Source organism: Podarcis filfolensis (assembly GCF_964270895.1).
Source record: "Podarcis filfolensis genome assembly, chromosome: 16".
Classification (NCBI taxonomy): domain Eukaryota; kingdom Metazoa; phylum Chordata; class Lepidosauria; order Squamata; family Lacertidae; genus Podarcis; species Podarcis filfolensis.
This window is the reverse complement of record NC_139620.1, coordinates 26639345-26664933: the sequence shown is the minus strand read 5'-3', so window position 1 is coordinate 26664933 and position 25589 is coordinate 26639345. Positions and strand designations below refer to the sequence as shown.

Below are 25589 nucleotides of genomic sequence, written 5' to 3'. Positions count from 1 at the left end.
CCTTTGTTCAAACTGGAATTAGCTGAAATGTCTTTGTGTTGCCCCTGGTCCTTTTGAAATACAGTATTATTATTATTTCCTAAATACACCAGGCTACCCTTGAAGAATGCGCTGCATGTCCAGAGCCTGAGGGCCAGAACTGTGCTGACCTCCCTCAAGGCTGGAAGGAAGCCAGCTGAGTCCCCTCCCTGTCCTGGGTCTCTGGCCTTTCCTGTACCTTTAGTCCTGGTAACCTGTCAACACAGACTTTTGTCCCCAAAGAGCAACGACTCAATTGAGCAAGAGACCCGATGACTAGACATTGCTAAGGGCATAACTGGCAAGGAGTTTACAAACACAAAAAGTGGGTGGCTCTGTTGATGCTTTTTTACCCAGGAAATGATGGGCTCATTGCCAGGAAGATTTAGAAATTATTGTGCTGAGCTATTGGCCTCTGTAAAAACCAGAAACATCCAAGTCTTTCATCAGCACCTTTGTGACATCCTTTGCTGTTCACAATACCCTGCATTTCTCCCCTAACAGAGCAGCCAACCTAGTCATCAGGGGTGACTAGCTGTGGCGCTTCATATTTTTTTAGACTCCATCTCCCATCCATCTCAAGCAGCATAGCCACTGGCCAGGGATTATGGGAGGTGTAGTCCACAACGCTGTCACTTCCAGGAGATGCATTCTGTGGGTTGGGGGAAGGGGTCCCAGTTACCAAAGACACAGACCTTCACTAAAGCACTTCCCATGAGTTCAGGCACAGCACAATCCAAACAAACCAAGGTCATGCATAGAGAATCAACCTAGGTCCAAACGCAGTCCAGAAATGAAATTAGGCAGCAGTCCAAGGTCAGGATCTCAGGAAGTTCAGGCCAGGTACAACATAGGAAAAGGACCCAGAGACCTGTGTTGTTTCCAGCAACTGGAAGGCTCAAGAGGGGGAGCCTTATCTACTCTGGCCCCAGCTGCTGCCAGTGAAGGAGCATCAGGCATTGCCTACTCACAAGGAGACCCTGGGTCCATAGGTGCTTACTGTGCTGTTCCTCTTCAGCCTAGAGGTCAAGCTTTCGGTGCTGTCTCTCTCTCAAAGGCTGGGGGGCAGGCACCTTCCTGGGGTTCTTCATAATGTATCAACCCAGAGGGCCCCTTCAAGTGGATCCTCAGACTGGGTTTCAGGCCCCCTGCCTGCTCCTCAAGGCCCTCATCCTGTGGGGGTGCCTGGTTCATCCTTCCAAGAGCTCCATGGCCTGTACCAGTTCAGGACTAGGTACGACAAACATCTGCAAGGCCACACGTTTCCCATCTTTGGTTTACACCACCGGGAGGTGGTTTGGCAGATGGTGTGGGTGCAGAACTGATAAATTAGTCCAATATATCCAGGGGCAGTTATGATCCCATGGTCTATTACTGTGAGACCAAGTTCTTGGGTCAGATGAAACTACACCCCCTGGAGTGCTTTAAATGTTGCAAACTGATGTCTTTGGCATGGAACAAAATAATACATTTTTTTCCGTTAAAGGATGGGTGTGAATGTAGAGAAGAACCTTAGTTGTGCCAAAAACTGTCTTTCTGACGGTGGTGTCCTCTTTCCTGCAGTGGACAATGTGCAGCTGGACGTGCCAATCCTTCAGCAGCTGTACCACTGGGACTGTGGGCTGGCTTGCTCCAGGATGGTTCTGCAGTAAGTCCATTTTGGGTTGGGGCTTATTGGGGGTGGGGAAGGAGGCGAGGTGGCTGGTGGCACTTTGCAACAAGTTGCTTCCAAGGTGGGAAGGTCCCTAGACCTCACCCAAGTGCCTTGGCCCTCCAGTGAGTGCAGCACAACTGATCACAGCAGCAGCTTCTCAAGCACAAGAAAAGGAACTGTGGAGGAAACAGCATTTATATCTCACAGTGACAAAGAATGGGTACAAAGGTTGTTATATTCATAATGTAAGAACTCTGGTTGGCTCAATAGAAGACACTCTTGACTGGGCCACTCAGCTGACTTCCTTTTCAAGTACCGTATTTTTTGCTCTATAAGACTCACTTTTTCCCTCCTAAAAAGCAAGGGGAAATGTGTGTGCGTCTTATGGAGCGAATGCAGGCTGCACAGCTATCCCAGAAGCCAGAACAGCAAGATGGATCGCTGCTTTCGCTGCACAGTGATCCCTCTTGCTGTTCTGGCTTCTGGGATTCAGAATATTTTTTTTCTTGTTTTCCTCCTCCAGAAACTAGGTGCGTGTTATGGTCTGGTGCATCTTATAGAGCGAAAAATACGGTAATTGCCAGCAACTGGCGGGTTTTTCCTCTTTGGGTGTTTTGAGTCTGTTGCCGTGCTCTTGTGTGACTCCCATAGAAGCCACCCTGCCTTTTGTGTTCCATGAATAACGGCCACTGCGATTTTCCATCTGCCTCTGCTGTGCTGCCTGCTGGCTCTCGGTCTTTTTTCCGCCCTTTTCCTTTTCCTGCTGAACTCGTCTTTCCTTCCACAGAGGAACACGAGCTTTAGGTGCAGGAGAGTGAAATGCCTCTTTAGAGGGCCACTTAGTAGATATGAAGCAGAAGATTTTCATTTCTCTCCATCCCTTCTGCCAAGACGCTAGCCTGCCCGCTGGTAATTTCCCATCTTGACTACTGTAACTCCCCCTCCCTCCCTCCTTCCTGTACCAAACTGAATTTCCAAGAGTGAACTTCTTGCCCTGTGGATCCAAGCCTTTCTCTCCCCCCACTCCCCTGTTCATGATGGAATGTCAGTGATTTCTCCTCTATTGTGGCCCCTTCCCACCATCCCATGAATGAGTTGCCTCTATCCCCAAAACACCTTCTTTTTCTGTGTCTGCGCTACCTGCCTCAGGCATAACCCTGGTTTGGAGATTGGGAATGTGCTGTCAGCTCATCTCCTCTTCCTTTCCCTGTGTTGTGCATGAATGCCTTCATTGTTTAACCAAAACTTAGTATAACACCCTTATTAGAGCTGTGTTGAGAGCTAGCCAGGATTGCCAGGAACCAGAGTTTGCAAACTTTACAATGCAGTCTTAGTTACCTGAAGTTGGAGTTAGTCCCAAAACAGATGTAAAGGGCAAAGCAAATCTTAGGAAGGGGGGTGGGAGAGAGTAGGCAAGCCCACAAAACCTTCCCTCTTATCACCTTATGCCTGGACCAGACCACATCGTTGGTGGCCAAGGGACTTTCCATTGGACACCTATCAAGTTCCTTCCCTTCCTTTCAAATTCTGGCCTGTTGCGAGAACATTCAAAGTGTAGATGCCATGCCTTCTTATGTGGGACCCGCTGTATTTGCATTAATGGGGATGGAGGGGGATTCTGTGGCCCTCCAGAGGTTGCTTAACTGCAGCTCGCATCATCTCTGACCCCACCACTGGCATTAACAAATCTGCTTGAAACAGCTGGAAGAGGGTCTTTTCCCCAATATGCTGATATGAGCCAACTCACAAAAGGAAACCATTGTTTCATCTCTGAAATAGAATCCAGGGGGACATTCTCCACCCCTTTATCTTGCTCTGAAGTTTGTCCATTGTGCAGGCAGACCCTGTAGCATCCAGATTCCCTTCTGTCAGGTAACACGTTATAAGCTGCGCTCTGTTCTCTCCTGATCCCTCTTCTTCACCATCACCACTTCCTCTGGTTTTGTCCCAGGTACCTGAACCTCCTGAATGACGATGAGTTCCAGAAAGCCATTCAGGACCTCCAGATGACGGAGAGCATCTGGACCATCGATTTGGCCTACCTGATGCGTCATTTTGGGGTGAAGCATCGTTTCTGCACACAGACCCTGGGGGTGGACAAGGGCTACAAGAACCAGGTCAGCTTCCTGGTTCACTCAAATTTTGGTGCTTTGGCCAAGTCTGGAGGGCAGGAATTCTTTCCTTCTCTAAGGATGATGATGATGATGATGATTGGTTTGTTTTGGCACTCATGAACCTTTCCAGCACGTTTGATTTTTGGAGCTTGACATACAGGCTTCTCAAGGTACCCAATGGCATTTTATGATAACTTGGGCCTTTTAATTAGATTGTGGTTTTTGTTTAATTGTTTTTACTCACTGTTTTTATTTGGTGCTTTGTTCGTGTCTGGAAAAGGCAAGTGCTAGATGGTTTTTTTATTTTTTAAATGGGACAGGATCCATGTTGATTTTCCAGATGATGTTTCAGATGTTCTTTTGTGTTGCTCTCTGGCCGTGAACTTTGCCCTGCTTCCTCAGTCCAAGGGGGACTCTCTTGCAAGCTGTACCTGGGACCTGGGTAGCCCTTTCTCTAGGTTGCTGTGTACAGTTTTGGCCGACTTACCTCAAAAAGGATATTGTAGAGTTGGAAAAGGTCCAGAAGAGGGCAAGCAATGAGGTGGAGCGACACCCACCCCCCCCCACCTACCCAGTGAAGGAACATTGCCATTTTGGGAGCATTTTAGTTTATAAAACCATGGAAGTTTTATAAAATTATGCATAGCATGGAGAAAAGTTCTCTCTCCAACACTAGAATTTGTGGACATCCAATGTTGGAAGATTCAGGACTGAGAAAAGAAAAGAAGAACTTATCCATGCAGCATATAGTTAACCTGGTGGCCACCAATCTAGATGACTTTAGAAGAGGATTCAACAAATTCAGGGAGGAGGGTTATCCATGGCTACTAGCCATGATGGCTGTACTTTTGTTCCAGTGTGGCAGGCAGCATAACTCTGAATCCGTTGCTAGAAATCACAGGAGTGCTCTTGTGTTCAGGCCCTGCTAGTGGGTTTCCTACAGGCATCTGGTTGGCCACTGTGAGAACAGAATGCTCGACCAGATGGGCCATTGGCTTGATCCAGCTGGCCTCTTCTTATGCTCTTATGTTCTTAGGTTTCTTACCCCGAGCGGAATCTGTTCTGACCAGGCTTGTCCTCTTCCTCCTTCAGTCGTTCTACAGGAAACACTTTGACACAGAGGAGAACAGAGTCAACCAGCTGTTTGCACAATCCAAAGCCTGTAAAGTGCTGGTAGAGAAACGGTGAGTTCTCTCTCTCTCTCTCTCTCTCCCCATCACATGGACTTCTTTACAGATGCCGCAGCTGTTTTAATGCAGAGGCCTTCGCCAACCGGGTCGCGTCCAGATGCTTTGGGCTACAACTCGCGTCAGCTCCAGCCGTAGGATGATGGGATCCAACACATCTGGAGAGCAGCAGGTTGGGGAAGGCTGCTGCAAGCAGCCATCCTGTCCATTATGGGCTGTGGACCTAGTGACCTGTTCCAAACCTCCAGTCCTGGTAGAGTTGGTGTCTTCCTTGTTAAGATATCCCTAAGAGACTCCAGTGGACTGACTTCTCCATCTATTCTCCTCCACAGCACAGTGACCGTCCGGGACATCCAGGATCACCTTGCCCAAGGCCATGTGGCCATTGTGCTGGTCAACGCCGTCCTGCTGCTCTGTGACCTCTGCTCCAACCCGGTCAAATATTGTTGCTTTCTCCCAACCGGCCAGAAGTGCTTCTGCAGAAGTCCTGACTACCAGGGCCATTTTGTTGTCTTGTGTGGCTACAGCAAGGCCTCAGGGAGTATTTATTACAACAATCCTGCCTATGCTGACCGTGAGTAGCCACCACCCTTTATTTCAAATAGGGGAAGTGTGGTAACCGGACAACTCTGGCATGTTAGCTCATTCCTCTCTGCAACATTGTACAATATTCTGGGTTGATGTTGTCCTAGCCATTTCCTGGCTTGTGCCTCAGGAGGATGAGCCATGCCAGGTGGGTCTGTCTTGTCTTTTGTCTCTGCAGCAAGACCATGACTGCGCGGAGGGGTGGGGGTGGAGGTGAGTGGGTTGGGGCTGTTGAGTCAATGGCCCTGCCTTCCTTCCAACAGAGCCTTAACCCTTTGGCCCCCTCTGAGCCCATTTTGGTCCTGCCCCACAGGAACATGCCGAACCAGCATCAATAACTTTGAGGAAGCCAGAACCAGTTATGGCACCGATGAGGACATCCTGTTTGTTTACAGAGACAGCTGACCTCTTGGAGCTGCCAGGGCTTCCACGTCCATCACTGGCCAGCTTGCAACAGCAGTAGCAGCAGCAGCAGCAGCAGCCTTGTCTCAGGGCTGCAAGAGACTTTGCTCCCACACTGCAGCAGGACCACAAAGAAGGGATGCTTTAGACTAGGATCTAAACTGGTATTAAATTGTTTTGTTGTGAGCCACCTTGGCGGGGGGGGGGGGGAATGTATCCAGAAAGGCAGGCTCTAAATTGGCTGAAATAAATACATTTTAGATTGGGATCTACTCTTAGATCTCTGGGTGTTTTGCAGTAGATCAAGAAGGATGTGAGAGTCCCAATTTTGTAATTGCAGCAATGTGAAAGACTCAAAAGGCCAGGAGTGGGTTTTTACATCTGGCTCCAGTTGGTGGGCCTCCAGGCTCTATTTGGAAATAAAAAGTAGATCCTGCAAGCCTGAAATCTGCCCTGTCCTGTCTCTAAACCTACAGAGAGCAGCATGGCGGTCCTGTTGACATCTTTTTAGTTTTGATGATGATAATGAAGATGAAAATAGCTTGTGTATAGCGACTGTAATATTTAAATGTATGTGTGTATTTTTAAAATTTGCACATTTTGAGAAGTTTTCAAATGCGGACTTGGACTTCTTTTCCTGTTGGCCCCTTTTGACTGGAACAAAAGTCTTAGTATTCACTTCCACGCCAAGTTCATGAATTCCCCCCCGCCCAAGAGAAGCTCAACACAGAAAGGGACAAAAGTCAGTCCTCCTTTCTATACTGTAAGGGCTGATCTTTCACCCAGTTTGGGCGTCTAATAATCAGGGAACAGAATAACATAAACAGCCTAGGATTATTGGATATTTGGGGGAAGGAGCAACAAGAGGAAGTAGTCCACATACGTATACCAGCATCACCTGCAAACCACAATGTGTGGATTCTCACAGCTGCTTTTGCCGCATAAAGGGTTTCTGGTAGCCAGGGCCTTTTTCATGAGGTCAGGTGGTTCTTTCTGAAAGCAGGGAATTAAAAAGCATTGCAGTTGTAACTGCAGACCCTCCAAAGTGGTTGGATGAATCAGTTCTTTGCATACCATCGGTTTGTTTTCAGATAATCTCAGTTTAATTGCTGTCATGTTGAGCGTTCTTTTTTAGTGAGGGGCTGCCAAATCGTGATTGTACTAGGTCCTCTCTAAAGAAATTAAAGGTTTTAAAATACAAGATTGATTAGAATCTCTTGATACCTTTGGCCCCAATCCAGCACAATTAACCTTTGTTTAACACATCAGTTGCAAACAACTGTCAGCCAGGAGACGCTCTGAACACAGAGTATCCTCCATCACCAGCGCTCTCTAGTGAGAACTGGTGACAACTCTTCATAGCCTCAGGCTTAATGCTAGTGTTTTAAGATATCAACCTATGTTTGGGTCAGATCCATTTGGCCCTAGAAAGCAGACCTGAACTACTTGCTAAAGCAAGTGCAGCTGGCAGCAGCATGACTCCAAAGTCTGGGTAGGGAGGGAAACTTTGTTACATGTTCGAAAGCTGTAATTTGAGGCCGGGATTGTGTTGATAAGAAGATTGCTTGAGGACTTCCAAGACAACCCAGCAGCTTGGCTCAGAACTGCTGTTTATATAATTGGAGGCAGGGAAATTTCTCTTGGCTGCAGTTCAGGACGATTCAAGCCGGAGTCCAGACTGTTCTACCTCATCACACTGCACTCATGTTTTTGGATTCAACTCAGGGATGTACATGGCTTCCCTGCTGGTCAAAAATAAACTTTGATATTGTAATATCCACTTTGTGTTTCATTTAAAGTACTGTGAGGTCCTATTGCGGGGCAGAAAGTTATGAGTGATGTGTTAAAGATGTGCCGGAGAGGGAGACTGTCATTTCTCAACTCCAGCAAGAACATTTTAAAGGAGTTGAGTATTTGTGAAGTTACATTAAAATAGGATACATTAAAATACATTAAATAGGAGCTGAAAGTGAGATGAGCAGCACTCGAAAGGACTTGCAGCCTTCCAGATGTTGCCCTCCAGCTCCCATCAGGCCCAGCCACTGTGGCCAGATGTTCTGGGGACTGTGGTCCAACATCTAGAGAGCCACAGGCTCCCCACACCTGCTCTGAATTATTGCAAAAGCAAGTATCCTGTTGCACCAGAAGTAGAAATTAACATGACATTTCTGTCCGTGCATTAATGGCTTTTCCTTATGGCAGGACCCAGAGTTCTCTATGCCACTTAGGGACTTTGTGCAGTACCTCCATTACAGATGACTGTATGATTCCAACTTTGGAGAGCTGATCCCCCTCTCCCTCATTTTTGCAGTGGGACAGCTGAGAGCTATGCTGCCGTGTAGGTCACAACTGTCATCATAAAGTAGACTAAGCCCATCCTGCAAAAAAAAAACACCTATTAGTGTCAAAAATAAGGGCACTGTATCATTTTACACCACAGGATTGTAATGCTGTAGGAACTTATATACGCCTGTCCAAATATGCCAGTAGAGCTACTGTGGATTCTTAACGTACTCAGATTTTAGACAGAGGATTTGTAGGGTTAAATCTATCACCTCTGTAGTGGGTGGGCTTGAGATAGGAGGGCTGTGTGAGTGCAGGGGCAGGCACTCTAGTCAAGCATTCAAAAGAACGCACGGGCTTAAACTACAGAGGAGGCAGGCACAAACACACAATCCTCCCTGACTTTTCCATCTTGAATAGGACACTCTGAAACAGGCACGTGCCCAGGAATGGTGGTACTCGCACATGGATGAGCTGTGTCCCTGCCCCCAGATTGTTGTTGTTTAGTCGTTTAGTCATGTCCGACTCTTTGTGACCCCATGGACCAGAGCACGCCAGGCACTCCTGTCTTCCACTGCCTCCCGCAGTTTGGTCAAACTCATGCTGGTAGCTTCGAGAACACTATCCAACCATCTCGTCCTCTGTCATCCCCTTCTCCTTGTGCCCTCCATCTTTCCCAACATCAGGGTCTTTTCCAGGGAGTCTTCTCTTCTCATGAGGTGGCCAAAGTCTTGGAGTCTCAGCTTCAGGATCTGTCCTTCCAGTGAGCACTCAGGGCTGATTTCCTTCAGAATGGAGAGGTTTGATCTTCTTGCAGTCCATGGGACTCTCAAGCGTCTCAGATTAAGCCCCCAGATTAAGCCCTCACAAATTCTTACCGGTAACTACTGCAAAGGAGGAGGAAGCAATCAAAGAATGTGGCAGTTGCTAACGGGTGTCATGCAACCAGCTGCTTGCCTTGTATTTATCTGGGATGCAAACAGTCTCTTGCAGTGCAGCATCTCTGTAGTCCACTGAGTGCCTGACCATGTGCAGAGCAAGAGAAAGAGCAAAGCAAAGAGCAAGCAATGGATTCTCTGCAGATTCCCACAGCAGAAGAGCCCAGGCAACTCCCCTTTCATTAAGAGACCTGCTTTAGCTTTTCCTCTGGAGATGTGAATGGTGGTTGGCTTTGGCTGTGGCTGAGCAGCTGAACATCCCAAGCAGAAAAAGGTGATGGAAGGCAGCCTTGCTGGCAGAGGGCACATGGCCCTGTGTGAGAGAGAGGGAGCCTTTCTCTTGGTGCCCAAAGCCATGAGAACCAAGGAAGCTACAGATGGGTAGAAACAGGTCCAGTCAAGTAAATGGGCCCAAATCTCATCCTCTTCTGGTTCACCCAGTTGATCCAGAAGAACAGCCTTCATAATTCTTGTCCATAACAACAAAAGGGATATTTTACTTGCAGAGAAATTTTATATGCAAAATATATTTTGCTTGTAATTGAGTCACTCTCAATAAAGGTTTTAAGCGGTTAATGCAAGTGCACAGTGTGTGCCAACTTTCTTTGCTGACCATTGCAAGCTGATAATTTTTGAAAAGGAAATGCTGAATAAGTAATTACAGTTTCACTTCTGAGAACTGGAAGCACACACTTCAGCCCCAAGCATCTGGAGGCGAGGAAAAGCAAGGAACCACATTTTCAAGGTTTCCCCATCTACTGTTTTTTATTATTATTACAGCAGCTCCATCAACGGGCCAGGTGCTTTAAAGTAGAAAAGCACAGATCTCTGCCCAGAAGACCTCACAATCTAAAATTCCCTTTTAAGAGTAAACTTAGTTTCTAGCAGGGGAAAACAAGGGGTGATTTTTTTGTTGTTGCAACTGACGCAACAGGGCAGCTGAAGATTAAGTGACTCTCTCATTTGGCTGCTGTGAGAACAGAAGGCTAGACTAGGTGGTCCTCTGGCCAGCTCCAGCTTCAGGGCTCTTCTTGTGGTCTTGGCTCCCGGGCCTTTTTACAGCCATGGAATACAAAACATGGTTTCATTATGATTCACTCCTCTGATTCGTTTACAGGAAAGGTGTATAATTTTGTTGCATATCTTTCCACCTGTATGAAACACACCCCCTCATAAACACCTGGCTTCAAACAGTCCTGAATCAAAGTATTTCCTGATGCCTGGGCCAAGTGCACAGTGTGTAGCTGAAGCTTTTTTTTTTTTAAGTTAAAGCTATATTTTTTTTAAAAAGGGGCTCAGAGCCAAACAGTTGTGCATTCCTCAAGCAACTTCTGCTATAAAAGAGGCAGAGAGGGAATGAATCTGGTTCAAAGAAAGCCCAAAGTCCCACTGGGCAGGCCCAAAGGAATTATTTGAATCCCACCCAAAGTACTCCTAAAAAGGCAGACCATGTGTTTTGAGGCACTACATCTGGCGGCGGCCGGGAGGAGGGGGGGAAGCTGCCATGTCACATGTGAGGACAATATGTTTCTCTCCCAACCTTCCTGAGCAGCAGCAGAGGCAAGCTACTCTTTGACGACGTTGGGAATAAAGTCAGGCTGGACAACTGCAGCCAGTTCCTCAGCATACATCTTGTATCGCCCGGTCATCTGGAAAAAAACGTAAAGGGACTTCAGTATTCCCTGCCACTGGCCATCCGTCACTGCAAAAGACCTTCAGAATGGCAAGTCAAACATAAGCCCCATTTTTAAATAAATGAATACATTTCTACAGTTTTGCAAATAAAGCCAAAGATGTTAGTAATATTATCTAGCCTGCATTCATGGCTGAAAAGAAAAGCTATCTTTGCCTGCTAGGATGAAATTCTGACTCATAATAATAATAATTTTTTGATTTATATGCTGGCCATCTGACTGGGTTGCCCAGCCACTCTGGGTGGCTTCTAGCAAAATATAAAAATACAATAAAACATCAAACTTTTAAAACTTCTCTATACGGGGCTGCCTTCAGATGTCTTCTAAAAGTCTTTGACATTTGATGGGAGGAATAATAATAATAATAATAATAATAATAATAATAATAATAATACTCCTAAGCTATTAGGGTAGCTGCTACAGAAAACTATTTGAGATCTTCAAGCTTGCAACCAGTGAATTTTAAAATATTTACTCGGAGGCAAGCCCCACTGAGATGGACGGGGCATACTTTGAGGTGAGTGGGTACAGAATTGCAGACGGAGAGGGAACATAATCTTTACTTAAGCAGCTTCAAGATTGTCATATTCCTGTCAAAGAAATCTAGACTTCCTTGCTAATGTGAGCATAAAGACCATCATTGTTTCAAGAGACACCTGCCGTTTTTGTGGTTACTGGCTCCCCAGGGTGTGGCATTCACTGCGCCAACAAGGAAAGCTGGTGAAATGCAAGAGACATTGCCGGTAGATGTCCATTATGCAATTTCACCTACTACTTTCAACGGGAGAGTTTAAAACGTGCAAATAAAAGATGCTGTAAAATATACATACTGCACTATCCCTCTCCCGCAACACCCCTCCCCAAAGGAGGTCATTTCATTAATGTCAAAAGAGTGTGTAGACTTTAAAGGTAACTTTCTGGCACCCTTGGGTCAGATGCAGCAGCCTGGTATAATTCAGGAGCTGTTGACTGCACAGCCCCAGATCCAGAAAAATCTTAAACCATTCCAGAACAGTCTCTCTCCTCCGGAATATACTTAGAGGTAGAAGCCAATTGGCATTTCAACTGAACGCCAGCAGAGTTCAGCCTCACTGGAAATGAGATAGAAACAGGAGGGTTTGCTTAGTGAAAAAAGACTTACCTTAAAATTCCATTTGTCCCCAACCTGCCTGCAAAGATTTAGATCCATCTCTGTCACCAAAAGCCCATCCTGGGTGCGGGAGAGGCCAGGGGTCCGACTCCCATCTGGAGCAGCCACATAACTTGAACCATAAAAGTGACCAAAGTCACGATGGGCTTTATAAATAGCAAAGAAGCAAGAGAAACAAAATGAATTTAGCAAAATGGGAACCAGGGTGATGGAACAGTTAGGCTTGTGGGCCAGAGGTTCCCCCCGCCCTACTCTAGCTTGACTGTTTGGGGCAAACCATACCCACCTGCCCTACAGGTAAGGGCGGACCTTGACAGAAAGGACAAAACTTGCCCCAAAGCCTGCTTTGTGCAGCTTCCAACCAGCTGGTTGTCAGGAGCCTTTGAAGGACCATGCAAAGCAAGAACCCAGGGCTATGTAGGATCACTCTCCCTTCACATCAGCCAACGAAAAGGGAGACTGGTCTCGCTTGGTGCTGGGCTTAAATGCATAGCAACCAAACCCAGCATTAGGCAGGACCACTACCACCCCTGGCTTTGGCTGATGTGAAGGGAAAGTGATTCTGCTGTGTTGGGGTGTGCTAGGGAGCTCCCTGCAGTGAAGACATTACTGAACTACATAGACCAAGATCTTTATTCCGTAGCAGACCACTTCTTGTGTCCTTAACATGGGTGTAAAGTGGGGGCAGGGAGGGGCAGTTGCTCTCCTAAATCAATAAAAACAAAAAATACATAGCAAACTGAGGTTCTGTTCCCCTCTAACAAAATGCCTGCCCCCCCCTTAAAAAAATCCTGGCTACACCCATGGTCACTAGACCAATCTGACATTTGCACCCTGATTTCCTATGATCCTCCTTTGCAAAGAAAAGCAACAAAAAGATGGCCAACAAATTTATTACAACATAAATCCCTTTTGTTAAAGCCAGAGGGTGGCAGGAGGAGGCCAGATAAGGAAACATTTCCCAGGAGCAGTAAAGGTTGGCCAGCAGGAAGGAGAGGCTGCACTGGCCTCTCCCATCCTTTGGCTTCCCAATTACTTCCAGTGTGGCTGGATGGAAACTATGGGTGGCTTTGAGGTGCTGCAGGGACTCCAAGAGGCTTGCCCTCCGCTCCCTCCCCATTCTGTGTCATCTCAAATGGCCTTAGCTTTCAAAAGCTGCTTGCTGTCCTGTTGAGTCGAAGGGGAAAGAGGGGCAGCAAGTTGCTGTTTGAGCAAAAGGTACCTAAAATGTACCCTTTTGCTCACAAACAGTTTCACAATGTTCAAGACAACTGTCTAATGAATCTGTTATTTGTCTATTCTGATTCTTGTCTTCAGTGACCTCAGAACAAACACATTATTAGATATAAATGCAGAATTCAATATTAAAGGAGTTAATTTTTCAGCCCTTTTGCCCAATACCACAAACCATTTCAGAGTTTCCCAGGGTGCTGGACAAACCTCTTCCCACCACAGAAAAGAACAACCAGATTGGAAGGAGGAACCTCTATCCTTGTTGGCATGCTATCACCACCCCACGCTAAAGAGACTCCCCACAAGTATCACTCTCCATACAAAAGAAAACAAAGGCACCTACCCTCTCCACCATCTCCTGATGTAAAAGGATTTGGATAAACTTCCTGCAAGAAGCAGAAGAGTCATCACCCAGAAGGAATTATTCATCAAGCCACCCTCACGGCAGCAGAAGAGTGCAAAATGAAAGGAAGATGGCACTGTTGCTTCGCACCAGGCAGCCTCTTCCACTTCCCCACCCACCCTGAAAAACTCGAAATGAACAATGCAAGACACAGAAGCCATTGTTATCATTCTAAATCTAATCAGCTGTGTCTGGCTTTCAAGCAAAGTATTGCTTGCATCCTCTAGAGCGGCCTGTCTCCACATTCAGTCTATTGATTTCCTTGATGGATGAAAGGCAAATCCCATCTGTGAATGGGGGTTATTTCGCTCCTTACGAAACAGGGAAGGAAGGGCTTTTGGCAGCCTCACCTTCTACTGATGCCTTCTCCCGATCCGTGACAGCAGGAAGCAAGTGTGCATGTCCTCACCACCTTCAAGGAGCTGGCTCCCAGAGCAAGGTGGCCAAAGGCCCACCAGAGACGCAGGGAGAACAGTTCCAGATAACCTCTCCTGGCTACTCAGAACCTTCGGACAACACTGGGCTATCCCAAAGCAGCAACACCTTCACAAACCTACTCACTTTCTTTGCTGTGGGGAAGAGAAGCCAGCAGGGCAGCTGAGAAGATGCAGAACGGGGGAGAGTAGCATTAAAAAGCCACTTAGAGGGGCAGGGCAGATGGCTGAAAAGGGGATTTTGATGCTACACCCTACAGTTCCACACAGGGCTCTGTTTTTAGCGAGCAGGAGCCTAACTGGTGGCATCTCAAAGCACAGAGAGCTGAAAGGCCTCACCGTTCCCACCCGGTTGACGGCACAGGTGAAACAGTGGTTTGCAATGGCTGCATTCCTCGCTTCAATGGGCCACATGGATTCACTGGAAATAATAAAGGAAGAGGCATGAATGCAGAACTCAGAGCCTTTCTTACATCACCTGAAATACCACTTTTTTAACAGGCCACCTTCTTCACGATGTCGTCTTGTGACAGGCAGCTCAAAGGAAGCGCTCAGGGGCTGCTTCCCAGCTTTGGCAACTGCAGCTCTCACCTCCACAGCTCCCCGACTCCTGCACAGGCATTCCCCTTCCAAGTCCCTAAATTGTCTTCCGTTTTGCACTATCGTAGAAGGGTGAATTATTTAATATGCCTGGGGGGGGGGGAGATGAGGAACCTCTTTGGGATTCATTTAGATTGCTGTGCTTTCCACACCACAAATACCTTAGTGTCTATAAATGGAGTCTAAAGAAGTTTCTTATTTTGTCAAGACTCTCCCTTCACTCCATCTGTTTATCTGTTTTAACCAATGCTGCATTGCAGGAGGTTGGACTAGATGACCATTTGGGTCGCCTCCAACTCTACAATTCCATGATTCTATGTTTTAATTTGTATTGTTGCATATTTTATTGTATTGCTTTTCATTCCTACTTTTCAAAAAGCTACTTTTTTTGTAGAATGGAGCAGCTTTATTTTTCAGAGGAATATGACTGACTGCAGAAGGACATTTCCAGCCCAACATGAGGCAATTTGGAAAAACAATTCAAGCGTCTGGAGATTGAAGCTAATGTTGTTTATGATACCTTACATCTCTCCACCTGACAAATATGATAACAGATTGCGCTGTCCTCTTCTGTAGTGGATGTGTAGCAAGAAAGAAAGATGAAGATATAAAGGACTCCTAGCGGGCTGCGGAGGGGAGGGTGGTAATGGAGATCTCCAGCAGGGAGTTCTAAAGGTGTAGCGCAATCACTAAAATGACCAGTTTGGCAATAAGCAGCTTCTGGGGACAGGCCCTGATTCGAATGATACCAGGGGCAGAGGGAAGAGAAACAGGAAATGCAGACATGTTGTGGGGAAGTGAAGAGAGGGCAGCAAGTGCTTGCTTGTATCATTTGCAGAAATTGTCTGCTGCAGGGGATCTAAGAAATCTCTTCCTGCCAGTTAGTTTATACTCTCACAAAGCAATAAAGCAACCAAGGAAAGAGTCAATAATGCCGCCTCACTAAAACCACCCTGAGAAAGCAGGAAATGCCTCCAAAAGGTCACACACTCACCTGCCGCCTGCCTCTCTAATGGCCCTAAGCATGCCCTTTAAAATAACGTGGGGCACAATCCAAGCAAAGTCCATCCTCTCCCAAGGTGGATTTTGAAATAACTATCAACTAGGGGTGGCTGTTGGGCAAGCTCTCCAAAGCTCTCCTCAAATTAACTGAGAAAAACCTGGACTACCTTAAAATCAGGCTTCAAACTTGCTTTGATTATAAGAGGGCCACAACAAACCTACACAAAATACGAATAAAAGAGATGTATTTGTAGTGCTCTCTTGGTGGAACTACCTCTGCTCTGTTGTGAGGCAAGTGCTGCCCTAGGACCACATGAATTCTGGTCTTTGCTGAAAACCCACCTGTTAGCCACTGGTTTCTTATCTGCCATTTTCTTCTGAATAATCATTTTATTCCACCACCCCACACCTTTTTATCACATATGAATGGGGTTACAGAAATATTTAAGCAAACAAAACTGTGGGGCAAAGAAATAAGTTTTGGAAATAAAAGCATGGTCACAATGGCCCCCATGCAGCAATCACAAACAAGAGTCCCAGAAATCGTTCAGCATGTTTTGGCCAACCCTTAAGTGGTGAGTTTCGTAAGCCACCCACTTATTTTCTTTGCCTGGTAAAAATTAAATGTTTCACATCCACCCAATTATCGTGACCCTCCGACAGACACAGAACAGCTAAACAAACAGAACACCCCGTTCTCAGCCTCTCCATTAGCTCGGGCAGAAAGTCATACATTATGAGGAATATCCTGAACTTTGCCTCCAAGCTAAGCAGACGCCATTGGATGACCATCTAATAACCCCTTACAAAGGAGGAGATGTTTGCTAGCCCTTTTCCCTCGTGATGCTCTTTTGGGCATGACACAATCCAAGTGAACAGTGAACAGCTCCTGTAACAAAACGCCTCCAACTTGCAGCTGCACTCCATCACTTAGAAAGTCCTTCTTCCTAATGAAAGTTATCCAGGGAGGGGTGAGTCTTGTTTCAGAGGCAGGACCATGCAACTCCTCCCCAGTTCCTGTCCTGCAGGAGGCCTATGCAACTGGGCCTTCACAGAGCTCTAGCTCCCTGAACCTTTTGTTTTAATGTAGGAGCAGCCAGATTGCATGTTTTATTCAACTCTTTATGTGGCCCTGAGGAGAGAAGCATCTGCCCCACAGAGACCACCAGGCCTGGCCACAGAGAAGGGCAGAGCTGCCAGGCTTGCTTGACCAAGTCAGTGTTCCCGACAAGACAGCCTTCTCCTCCATTTGGCAGGCAAGGGGACCCAGGCTCCTGCATTGGCAAATGGCAAATCAGGCTGTAAGAGGACCTTGGAACCTGGCCGGCATCCCAGGCAGGGGCCACCTTCTTTTTTGCTGGCAGCAGTGCCCATAGCCAGTCCAGCTCTGGCTGCAAAGAGGAACAAAGCTCTCAAGCCAGGTTAGATCACAAATGCCAGCATTCCTAATGGAGTAGTCTAAGTCCTGAGAGTGGTGCACACATTGTCTGTTCAGCTTCAATCCCACAGAGGATTCAATGCCCAGACACACCCGATACCCATATGCCTTGTTTTCTTTCCTGGCTTTTTCTTGTTTTCTTCTCTTTTTTTTTGGAAGCTGTCTCTTATTTCCCGCTGTTTTCTTTCCTCACCCATTAGCGAGGTGTTTTATGCAGGGTTTGCTGAACCTCTACCCTCCCGCCAAAGCTCCCCCGCCCTTTCAGAGCCTGTCTGTTGTCTCAGCTCAGTTAATGGCTAAACCCTTTGAGCTCTCAGCGTAAAATATTTACAGTCACTCTGGGGTGGCGGTGGCAGCTACCTGACTGTAACCTTCTGTGCCCAATGGAGTGACAGACGGGACAAGGCTATTGGGCACAGAGGGCTTTGGAGGAATGGTCCTCTCCTATTTCTCCCTTGTTACCTCTCACACTGTCTTACATCAGCTACCTGAGACTTCGAATTACAGTGGTACCTCGGGTTAAGTACTTAATTTGTTCCGGAGGTCTGCTCTTAACCTGAAACTGTTCTTAACCTGAAGCACCACGTTAGCTAATGGGGCCTCCTGCTGCTGCTGTGCCACCGGAGCACAATTTCTGTTCTCTTCCTGAAGCAAAGTTCTTAACCTGAGGTACTATTTCTGGGTTAGCGGAGTCTGTAACCTGAAGCGGATGTAACCCGAGGTACCACTGTACTGACTTCCAAGGTAGTCTTCCTTGTTGCCAACCCTTCGGCTAGGAGAGCTCATGAGCTTCATGTGCTTTGCTTGGACCCTCTCAATTTGGCCCCTGCATAGAGATAAGGCAGGGCTACAACAGAAAACTCCTCCAGAAGACCGCAATTTAGCTTTCAAAATTTTCTGAGGGTTTCATCAAAGGTAATGGCCTTGCACATACACCAGGTCATAATTAAGAAGAAGAAGAAGAAGAAGAGTTTGGATTTGATATCCCGCCTTTCACTCTCTTTAAGGAGTCTCAAAGCGGCTAACATTCTCCTTTCCCTTCCTCCCCCACAACAAACACTCTGTGAGGTGAGTGGGGCTGAGAGACTTCAAAGAAGTGTGACTGGCCCAAGGTCACCCAGCAGCTGCATGTGGAGGAGCGGAGACACAAACCCAGTTCCCCAGATTACGAGACTACCACTCTTAACCACTACACCACACTGGCTCTCACTTTCTCCAGCAAATAAGCAAGATTCCAAATGGTACCTGAGTTTCCCAATAGTGGCAGAAGGATTAAAGATGATCTCTGCTCCATTCAGACTGTACATGAGCCAATTGAGGGGATGATGTCGCCCATAGCAAATGTTTACGGCAATCTTCCCAAACTGAGTCTGGAACACCGGATGCCCCATGTTCCCCTCCATGTAGTATGTTGACTGCAAAACACACAGACTTACACTTGAATGAGATCTCTGGAGTCCAAAACACCAGCTGCCTTAATAGAAATCTCGCAGCAGCAGCAGACATGACGAGAGCTGGGCATATCTGTGGTGATCAAGCTAAAGGAAGTATCCCCAAATACCAAACAGGTTTAAGCAATATTAGATACAAGGAGAACCTAGGAAGCTCCCTTCTTCCAAGTCAGACCCTTGATCCATCTAGCTCAATAATGTCTACACTGACGGACAGCAACAGCTTGCCAGGGTTTCAGACAGGATTTCTTTCCTATAAGTTGCTCCTTGGTGCCAGGAAACAAACAATTTGAGAGCCTCAGCCTGAAAACCAGACACACGGAGCCAGGGACCCTCAAAGTGAAAGCAGAAGTACAAGGACACTCATATTTTTTGTATGCTCGCTTGATTTGGATGTGTGCATGGCAACCCCACCCCCCTGCAAAAGCTGCTCCTGGAGGAATTTGTTCCTGAATTAGCAAGAGTGCTCTGTTTCCCCATATGCAAAAGCCACTCACCTCATTGAAGTCTCCAATCCTTGGGATGTGATTCTTCCTAGACTTGCCCAGCACAGCACCCGTGTTCGAAATCACCACCGCTGTGTTCCACAAGGTCTCCCCATGCGCAGTATCTCTTTCCAGGATTGGAGACACCACCACCATGTTGTGCTTCCTGGCCAGCTGCAGCCGTGATGGAAATGATGCCACATTTTATTAAATGTACTAGCAGCGTTTCAGCAGACGGTCTTGGAACAACTTACCGAATCAGAACAGTTGGGACAATAAAAAATAAATAGTAACACCAAATATCAGAAAAGCAGGATGAAACAGCAGAACAGTATAAAAAGACTTTTGATTAGGCTTTCACAAGAGATCTGCCAGTTGGCAGGAGGCTTGCAAGACCAAGAGAAAAGAAAAAAATGCCCACAGAAGACTCTGACTGAATAGCTAAAACAGAGTGAGGTCAAAGAATCAAAGGATTATGGAGTTGGAACGGTCATCTGATCCAATCCCCTGCAATGATCACAGCTGAAATATCCCTAAAAGGTAGCCATCCAACCTCTGCTTAAACACCTCCAATGAAGAAGCATCCACCATCTTCCGAGGTAGTCTATTTCACTGTCAAATGGCTCTTACTGTCAGAAACTTCTTCCTACTGTCATGGGTGGCAATGCGGAGCACTCTCTGTACCAAATCCTATTTATGCCCAATCTAATAACAATATTAAGGGACGCGGGTGGTGCTGTGGGTTAAACCACAGAGCCTAGGACTTGCTGATCAGAAGGTTGGCAGTTCAAATCCCCGTGAGGGGGTGAGCTCCCATTGTTCGGTCCCTGCTCCTGCCAACCTAGCAATTCGAAAGCACGTCAAAGTGCAAGTAGATAAATAGGTACTGCTCCGGTGGGAAGGTAAACAGCATTTCCGTGTGCTACTCTGGTTCGCCAGAAGCGGCTTAGTCATGCTGGCCACATGACCCGGAAGCTGTCTGCGGACAAACGCCGGCTCCCTCGGCCTATAGAGCGAGATGAGCGCGCAACCCCAGAGTCGGTCACGACTGGACCTAATGGTCAGGGGTCCCTTTACCTTTACCTTAATAACAATATTATTCATAAAGAAGGATGAAATGATTCCTCAATAATGCCAGAAACCACTGAATTCCCTGCAATGCCACTTCTGTCCATAACAGTGGAGGTTTTGACTCATAAGTGCTGCTTCCTTCCCAAATCCATGCTCCAGCTACCTTGAGGAAACAACCTCTGGTCTTGACGATAGCATCCCCCACCCCACCCCAGGCTGTTCTAGAGGCCTCGACGGACTACCCTTCAGTGCCAGCATTTTGGGGGGAACCGCAAACTCCTCTTGACCTTTTCCAGATCCAAGCCTTGGCCTTTCCTGGGAAACGTGTCCCATAAGATCATTAAAAAGGAATCTGGGAACTGTCTTGCCCAGAGAAGTTAGAACAAAGATATAACAGCTTGTCTCCTATTACCCTTGGTCCCTGAAGAGTGTATTTTGCATTATGTCTCAGTACTGATAAGTCATGTCTCCTTTGATCCAATTATGTTTTCTCTTCCTTCCCCTTATGGCATTTTACTTTCCCATATGCTTGAATGTTAACCACAACAACATCCACCAAGATGCAATTAATCTGGCATTTACAATCACTTCGTGCTTGACCTGTGCTAAACTGAAGGCAGCAGGATGGAAAGGGATACACAGCAAGCCACTCCGGTCCCTTCAGGATCAACAAGAAACAGACGGTTGGGAAATCATTTCAGACGAGGGGGAAAACAACAAACACTCGTCTCTTTGCCAAAAAAAAGGAGAAAGTCAGGCATTTGCTGAAAAGCAAAATAACTGAAGTTGTACTTCCCTGTATGTCCTCTGTAGACACATCTACCTGCAATCTCTACCAATGGCACAGCTCACTCACTACTTATCAGCGGGGCCCAATCCACTAAGATGTTCTCCAAGGCAAGCCTCCTTGAAATGACCAGGAGCCACACAAAAGCAAAACCACAGGGGTGGTTAGGCTGCTTCACAATGTCTGTGTCCTGAGTGTCCATTCTGTATTGTTTACATTTTAAATATCTCTGTTGTTCATGTTTGTAACTTTTTTGCCATTTTATTGTACATTGCCTTGAGATGATTGTGCAACATGTAATTAATAAATGAATAACAGCTACTTCTGAATAAACATGTACTCAGGATTGCAGGGTAAATGCGACTGAAGCAGCTTCACTGCCCAGGGTTGCAGCCCTGGGTTACAAATGTGGTTGCCGGGCCCAGGTCTAGAAAAATGCCCACACTCTTGGAAGTTTGCATGCAGGGTGGAAAGGGCAGTCCAAATGCACACAGGCTGTTTTGACACAGCGGTGCAGAGGAGGTTTGTAAAAAGGCAGGACAGGAATCTGGCTCTTTACCTCTTGGCAAAACCTTGCCGTTGGGCCGCTCTCCGCTGATTCCGCAAATTCTGTCCAAGGAAGCCTCTCTCGTGTACAGAAAGCAAAAGGCATCGCTACAAAAAGAGCATCATAAGAAATGTGAGACGTTCACCCTGTCACTCCCATAAGATACTTCCGCATATGACAGAGATCTGGTTTTGAGGTGGGCTTGCCTTTCTCATACTATTTTGTGCTATTGATATGAGGTCCTAACTGTAATACAGTGGTACCTCGGGTTAAGAACTTAATTCCTTCCGGAGGTCCGTTCTTAACCTGAAACTGTTCTTAACCTGAAGCACCACTTTAGCTAATGAGGCCTCCCGCTGTCACCATGCGATTTCTGTTCTCATCCTGAAGCAAAGTTCTTAACCCGAGGTACTATTTCTGGGTTAGCAGAGTCTGTAACCTGAAGCATCTGCAACCTGAAACGTCTGTAACCCGAGGTACCACTGTACTTTTATCTTCTATCGCTACTTTTACAGATCGTTTAATCTCACTTTTTAGGTTTCATAACTGAATTTTTAATGTTTTGATGGTTTTTAATGGAGATGCTGTTAGCCACAGTGGATATTTAGTGGGAATCGTGCATTAATATTTTACAGAAACAAAAGATGTCCTGGGTTGTGCCCAGAGAATGCAGCTTGCTCACCAACACTGTTCTGTTTGAGTCTAGTTTCTGCTCTGACTTTATTCAAGAGTCGCACGCAACTGAGATTGACTTTTATAGCAGCAGAGAGGATTTAAATAGGCAGAACAAAACACTACTCACTCCAGACCTCTTGGAAACAGATGACATTGACCCCACACATTGCTGCAACCTCCACAATTTCTTCTATGCGCTTGTGTAGTGCAGTTACCTAGGGAGAAGGTCAGCTGTAAAGGTCATTTAAATAAACTACCTTTACTCTCATTTTGCCTCCCAAGCTCAACCATGTACAAAATACTGAGAGAAAAAGGGCTGGCAAGAAACCCTGCCTGTAGGAAGCAGCAGCTTTAACAATGATGAGTGAAGAAACTTTGCCAATTAAATGGGTTTATTAGTGGGGTAGGAGAGCTGAAAATAATGCCAATATATTTCACATCTGGCAAACAATGCACCCCTTGGGTTTCAGATAGTATATGGGTAAAAAAGGTAAAGGGACCCCTGACCATTAGGTCCAGTTGCGGACGACTCTGGTGTTGCGGGGCTCATCTTGCTTTATTGGCCGAGGGAGCCAGCGTACAGCTTCTGGGTCATGTGGCAGCATGACTAAGCCGCTTCTGGCGAACCAGAGCAGCGCACAGAAACGCCGTTTACCTTCCCACTGGAGTGGTACTTATTTATCTACTTGCACTTCGTGCTTTCAAACTGCTAGGTTGGCAGGAGCAGGGACCGAGCAACGGGAGCTCACCCCGTCACAAGGATTTGAATCACTGACCTTCTGATCAGCTCTGTGGTTTAACCCACAGCACCACCCGCGTCCCTTAGTACATAGTACATGGGTAGATGAGCCTTAAAAACCAGGGACACAAATTTTCATGGCCCTCTAGGAGTCTTAGTTTGGTCAGAATCAAGTACAGTGGTGCCTTGGTTATCGAACTTAATCCATTCCAGGAATCCATTTGACTGCCAAAACTGTTCGAAAACCAAGGCATGGCTTCCAATTGGCTGCAGGAGCTTCCTGCACTCAAGCAGAAGCCACATCAGACGTTTGGCTTCTGAAAAACATTCGCAAACTGGAACACTTACTTCCGGGTTTGCAGAATTCGGGAGCCGATTTGTTCAGCAACTAAGGTGTTCAGGAACCAACGTTTGACTGTATACACTTCCAGAGTTAACGCAAAAACATTACTTCTGGTAAATGAGCCACCACAGCTGTTAGAGGGCCATTAACATTTGTGTCCTGGGATTTTTAGACTTGTTTACCCATGTACTATCTGAAACTAAAAGGGCACATTGCTTGCTACATGTGATTTCCTGCCCCCCCCCCCGCTCTCCTACCCCACAATATGGCCAACACAAAAGATTTGAGTCTCTGACAAAGCATAATGGTACAAAGAAGCTGGGGCTGCTCTCCCTTTGGAAAGACAAGAGCCAGCAATTGGAAACATGCAGGAACTTCCTTTACAAGCTTCAGTTGTACCTGCTCAGCAACCGGTGCATCTGTAGGAAGTTGGATCTTATTCTGAATCAGCCCCACCCTGACAATACGCGGGGGCCTCAACTGCTCTGGTTCAGCTCCAAATCCATAACCCTGTAGGTCAAACTCCCTTTCTGTAGCAGCGGACAAAGCAGCAGACGGCAAATCCAGTTGCCTGGAAAAGTAAGAACACAAAAATACAACAATCTTCCTCTGGTCCTGTACAAAATAACAAACAGCAATATGGCAGGTTTATATATCTGCTATTTATATCAGGTCAATGCACTTTGATAGCCAAGAAATATTTAGCGGTGGAGGAAAAGGAAGGTTAAAGGTTAAGACCTTCCCCATCCCACACTTTTTATATAATCTTAAGCAAGTCACTCTGTTCACCAATTAGTGGGGTCACACAAAACTGTTTTGGAACAACAGTCTGGACAGTCTGATTTACTCAAATTCTATTAGATGCAAACTGTTGTGGACAGGTTCTCTGTATGACAAGCAAGCCATCCTCATCAAACTAACCTCAAATATTTCATCTCATTAGAACTTAAATGCAGTACAGCATTTCTACTCTGCCATGATATCCTTCTGATGGGCCTCTCTCTTGATCCGGACATCACATACACATACATTCCTTATGCAACACATCATGACAGAACCTAGAGGCAGAGGCTTGGTAATCGGCTTGTGGACTCCTGAACCAACATTTGGAATTGCTGTTCATAGGCCACTTCATTGCTGTTCTAAGGCCACTTCTGCAAGCCCTTTGCTCTGCAGGCAGCTGACTCTGTTGAAGCCTCTGGCTGCGGGGGGCTGCATGTGGGTTCACGTATGGGCCTTACAATGGGGAGTTAGGCTTGATAGCCTCTCAGCCCTTTTCAGCATGCGGAAAGCATTCCAATTTAATCATTTTTTAAAACGGGGTTGCCTTTGTCAACCAAAAAACCAAAACAGATAATCCTGAGGGAAGCTCATTCACCCATGAGCACCCTCCTCCTCCAAATCCTAGATCAGCAGCCCCTGCCCCCCAACCTGGTTCCTGCTAGCTGTTTTCGGCTGCAACTCCCATCAGCACCAGCCAACAGGGCTGACTTACAGTGAGGATCTTGTAGTTGATGGGAGCAGGCAGTCCAACTTTGCCAGCTGCCTTGAAAAGAATCAGAGGCTTTTGGAAGTTTGGCCACACTTGCCCATCCTTTCCCTGCTCTGATGTCAAATCCTGAAATGGCCAACAATGCAACTGACTGCTGCCAAGTCCCAAGAGGCAGTAGGGAAGGGGGGGGGGTCGACCTTATAATTTGGGGTGTGTGAATATGCCTTCTCCACCTGTGCAACAAGCAGGAATCCAGTCTTTCCCCCTCCCAACAACGGCAGGGGGAAAGCTTAACCTGTTTCATTTCTGCCTGCCACACACTTGCTAAGGGGAGAAGATATCTGCCCCCCGCCCAAAAAAATAGGGTTCAACCAGGTGCCCTCCTTATGTTTTGGACTACAACTCCCAGCAGTCCCGCATCCGAAACAGTTGGAGGGCGCCAGGTGGAAGAAGGCTGAGACGGGAGGGGGGGCTCATTCTCCCCCTCCTCTCCCGAGCTGACGCAGAGCCTGCTGGGATTTGTAGTCCCGGCGCACCTGACAGACTCCCCGTAAAGTATCCGCTTCGCTTCGGCCAGCTCGGCGGGTGGCAGGTGCCGCTCCAGGCACTCCTCCAGAGAGTCCAGGCCGGCCGCCATCCTCGCCGAGAGACTCCGCGCTGGGACGAGGAAAGACGGACGGACTCCGGACGGCAAGCGGTCAGTCCGTCGGACACGGAGTGACCGTTGGCCCGTCCGAACAGCTGGACTCCGCTTCTGAGGGGGAGGGGCAGGAGGACCCCCCCCTCGGGCGCGCACGCTCGGTCGTGATTGGTGGAAAGGCGACGCGGCTCTCCTATCAGAGTCGGGCTTGGGGCTTCCCACCC

General features: G+C 47.0%; 2 protein-coding genes across 3 annotated transcripts; one reads left to right on the top strand and one right to left on the bottom strand.

The window, feature by feature from the left end:
- The first annotated feature begins 1333 nt into the window (after positions 1–1333).
- On the top strand, positions 1334–7736 carry GUCD1 (guanylyl cyclase domain containing 1). Of its 2 annotated transcripts, none has more exons than XM_083590620.1 (5): positions 1334–1666; positions 3624–3732; positions 4879–4970; positions 5306–5547; positions 5872–7736. In XM_083590620.1, exons 1-5 carry the CDS (start codon positions 1506–1508, stop codon positions 5961–5963), a joined length of 696 nt encoding a protein of 231 aa, XP_083446746.1. In that variant the 5' UTR covers positions 1334–1505; the 3' UTR covers positions 5964–7736. The 2 variants fall into 2 exon arrangements, with proteins under 2 accessions (XP_083446746.1, XP_083446745.1); XM_083590619.1 differs by having other exon boundaries at positions 1466–1666; positions 3624–3789.
- A 2191-nt stretch (positions 7737–9927) lies between these two features.
- Positions 9928–25482, bottom strand: UPB1 (beta-ureidopropionase 1). The gene is made up of 10 exons (XM_083590440.1): positions 25262–25482; positions 23633–23804; positions 22279–22366; positions 21489–21583; positions 19084–19245; positions 18381–18550; positions 14435–14516; positions 13602–13644; positions 12017–12171; positions 9928–10830 (listed from the first exon to the last, which is right to left on the bottom strand). Exons 1-10 carry the CDS (start codon positions 25360–25362, stop codon positions 10747–10749), a joined length of 1152 nt encoding a protein of 383 aa, XP_083446566.1. The 5' UTR covers positions 25363–25482; the 3' UTR covers positions 9928–10746.
- Positions 25483–25589: the final 107 nt, after the last annotated feature.

Coding starts and splice junctions, on each gene's coding strand:
- GUCD1 (XM_083590619.1), top strand. CDS start 1,506: ATGGGTGTGAATGTAGAGAAGAACCTTAGTTGTGCCAAAAACTGTCTT. Junction 1,667..3,623: donor TGCTCCAGGATGGTTCTGCA/GTAAGTCCATTT, acceptor GTTTTGTCCCAG/GTACCTGAACCTCCTGAATG. Junction 5,548..5,871: donor CAATCCTGCCTATGCTGACC/GTGAGTAGCCAC, acceptor CCTGCCCCACAG/GAACATGCCGAACCAGCATC.
- UPB1 (XM_083590440.1), bottom strand. CDS start 25,362: ATGGCGGCCGGCCTGGACTCTCTGGAGGAGTGCCTGGAGCGGCACCTG. Junction 23,805..25,261: donor CTTTACGGGGAGTCTGTCAG/GTGCGCCGGGAC, acceptor TTACTTTTCCAG/GCAACTGGATTTGCCGTCTG. Junction 18,551..19,083: donor GGATTGGAGACTTCAATGAG/GTGAGTGGCTTT, acceptor TGTGTTTTGCAG/TCAACATACTACATGGAGGG.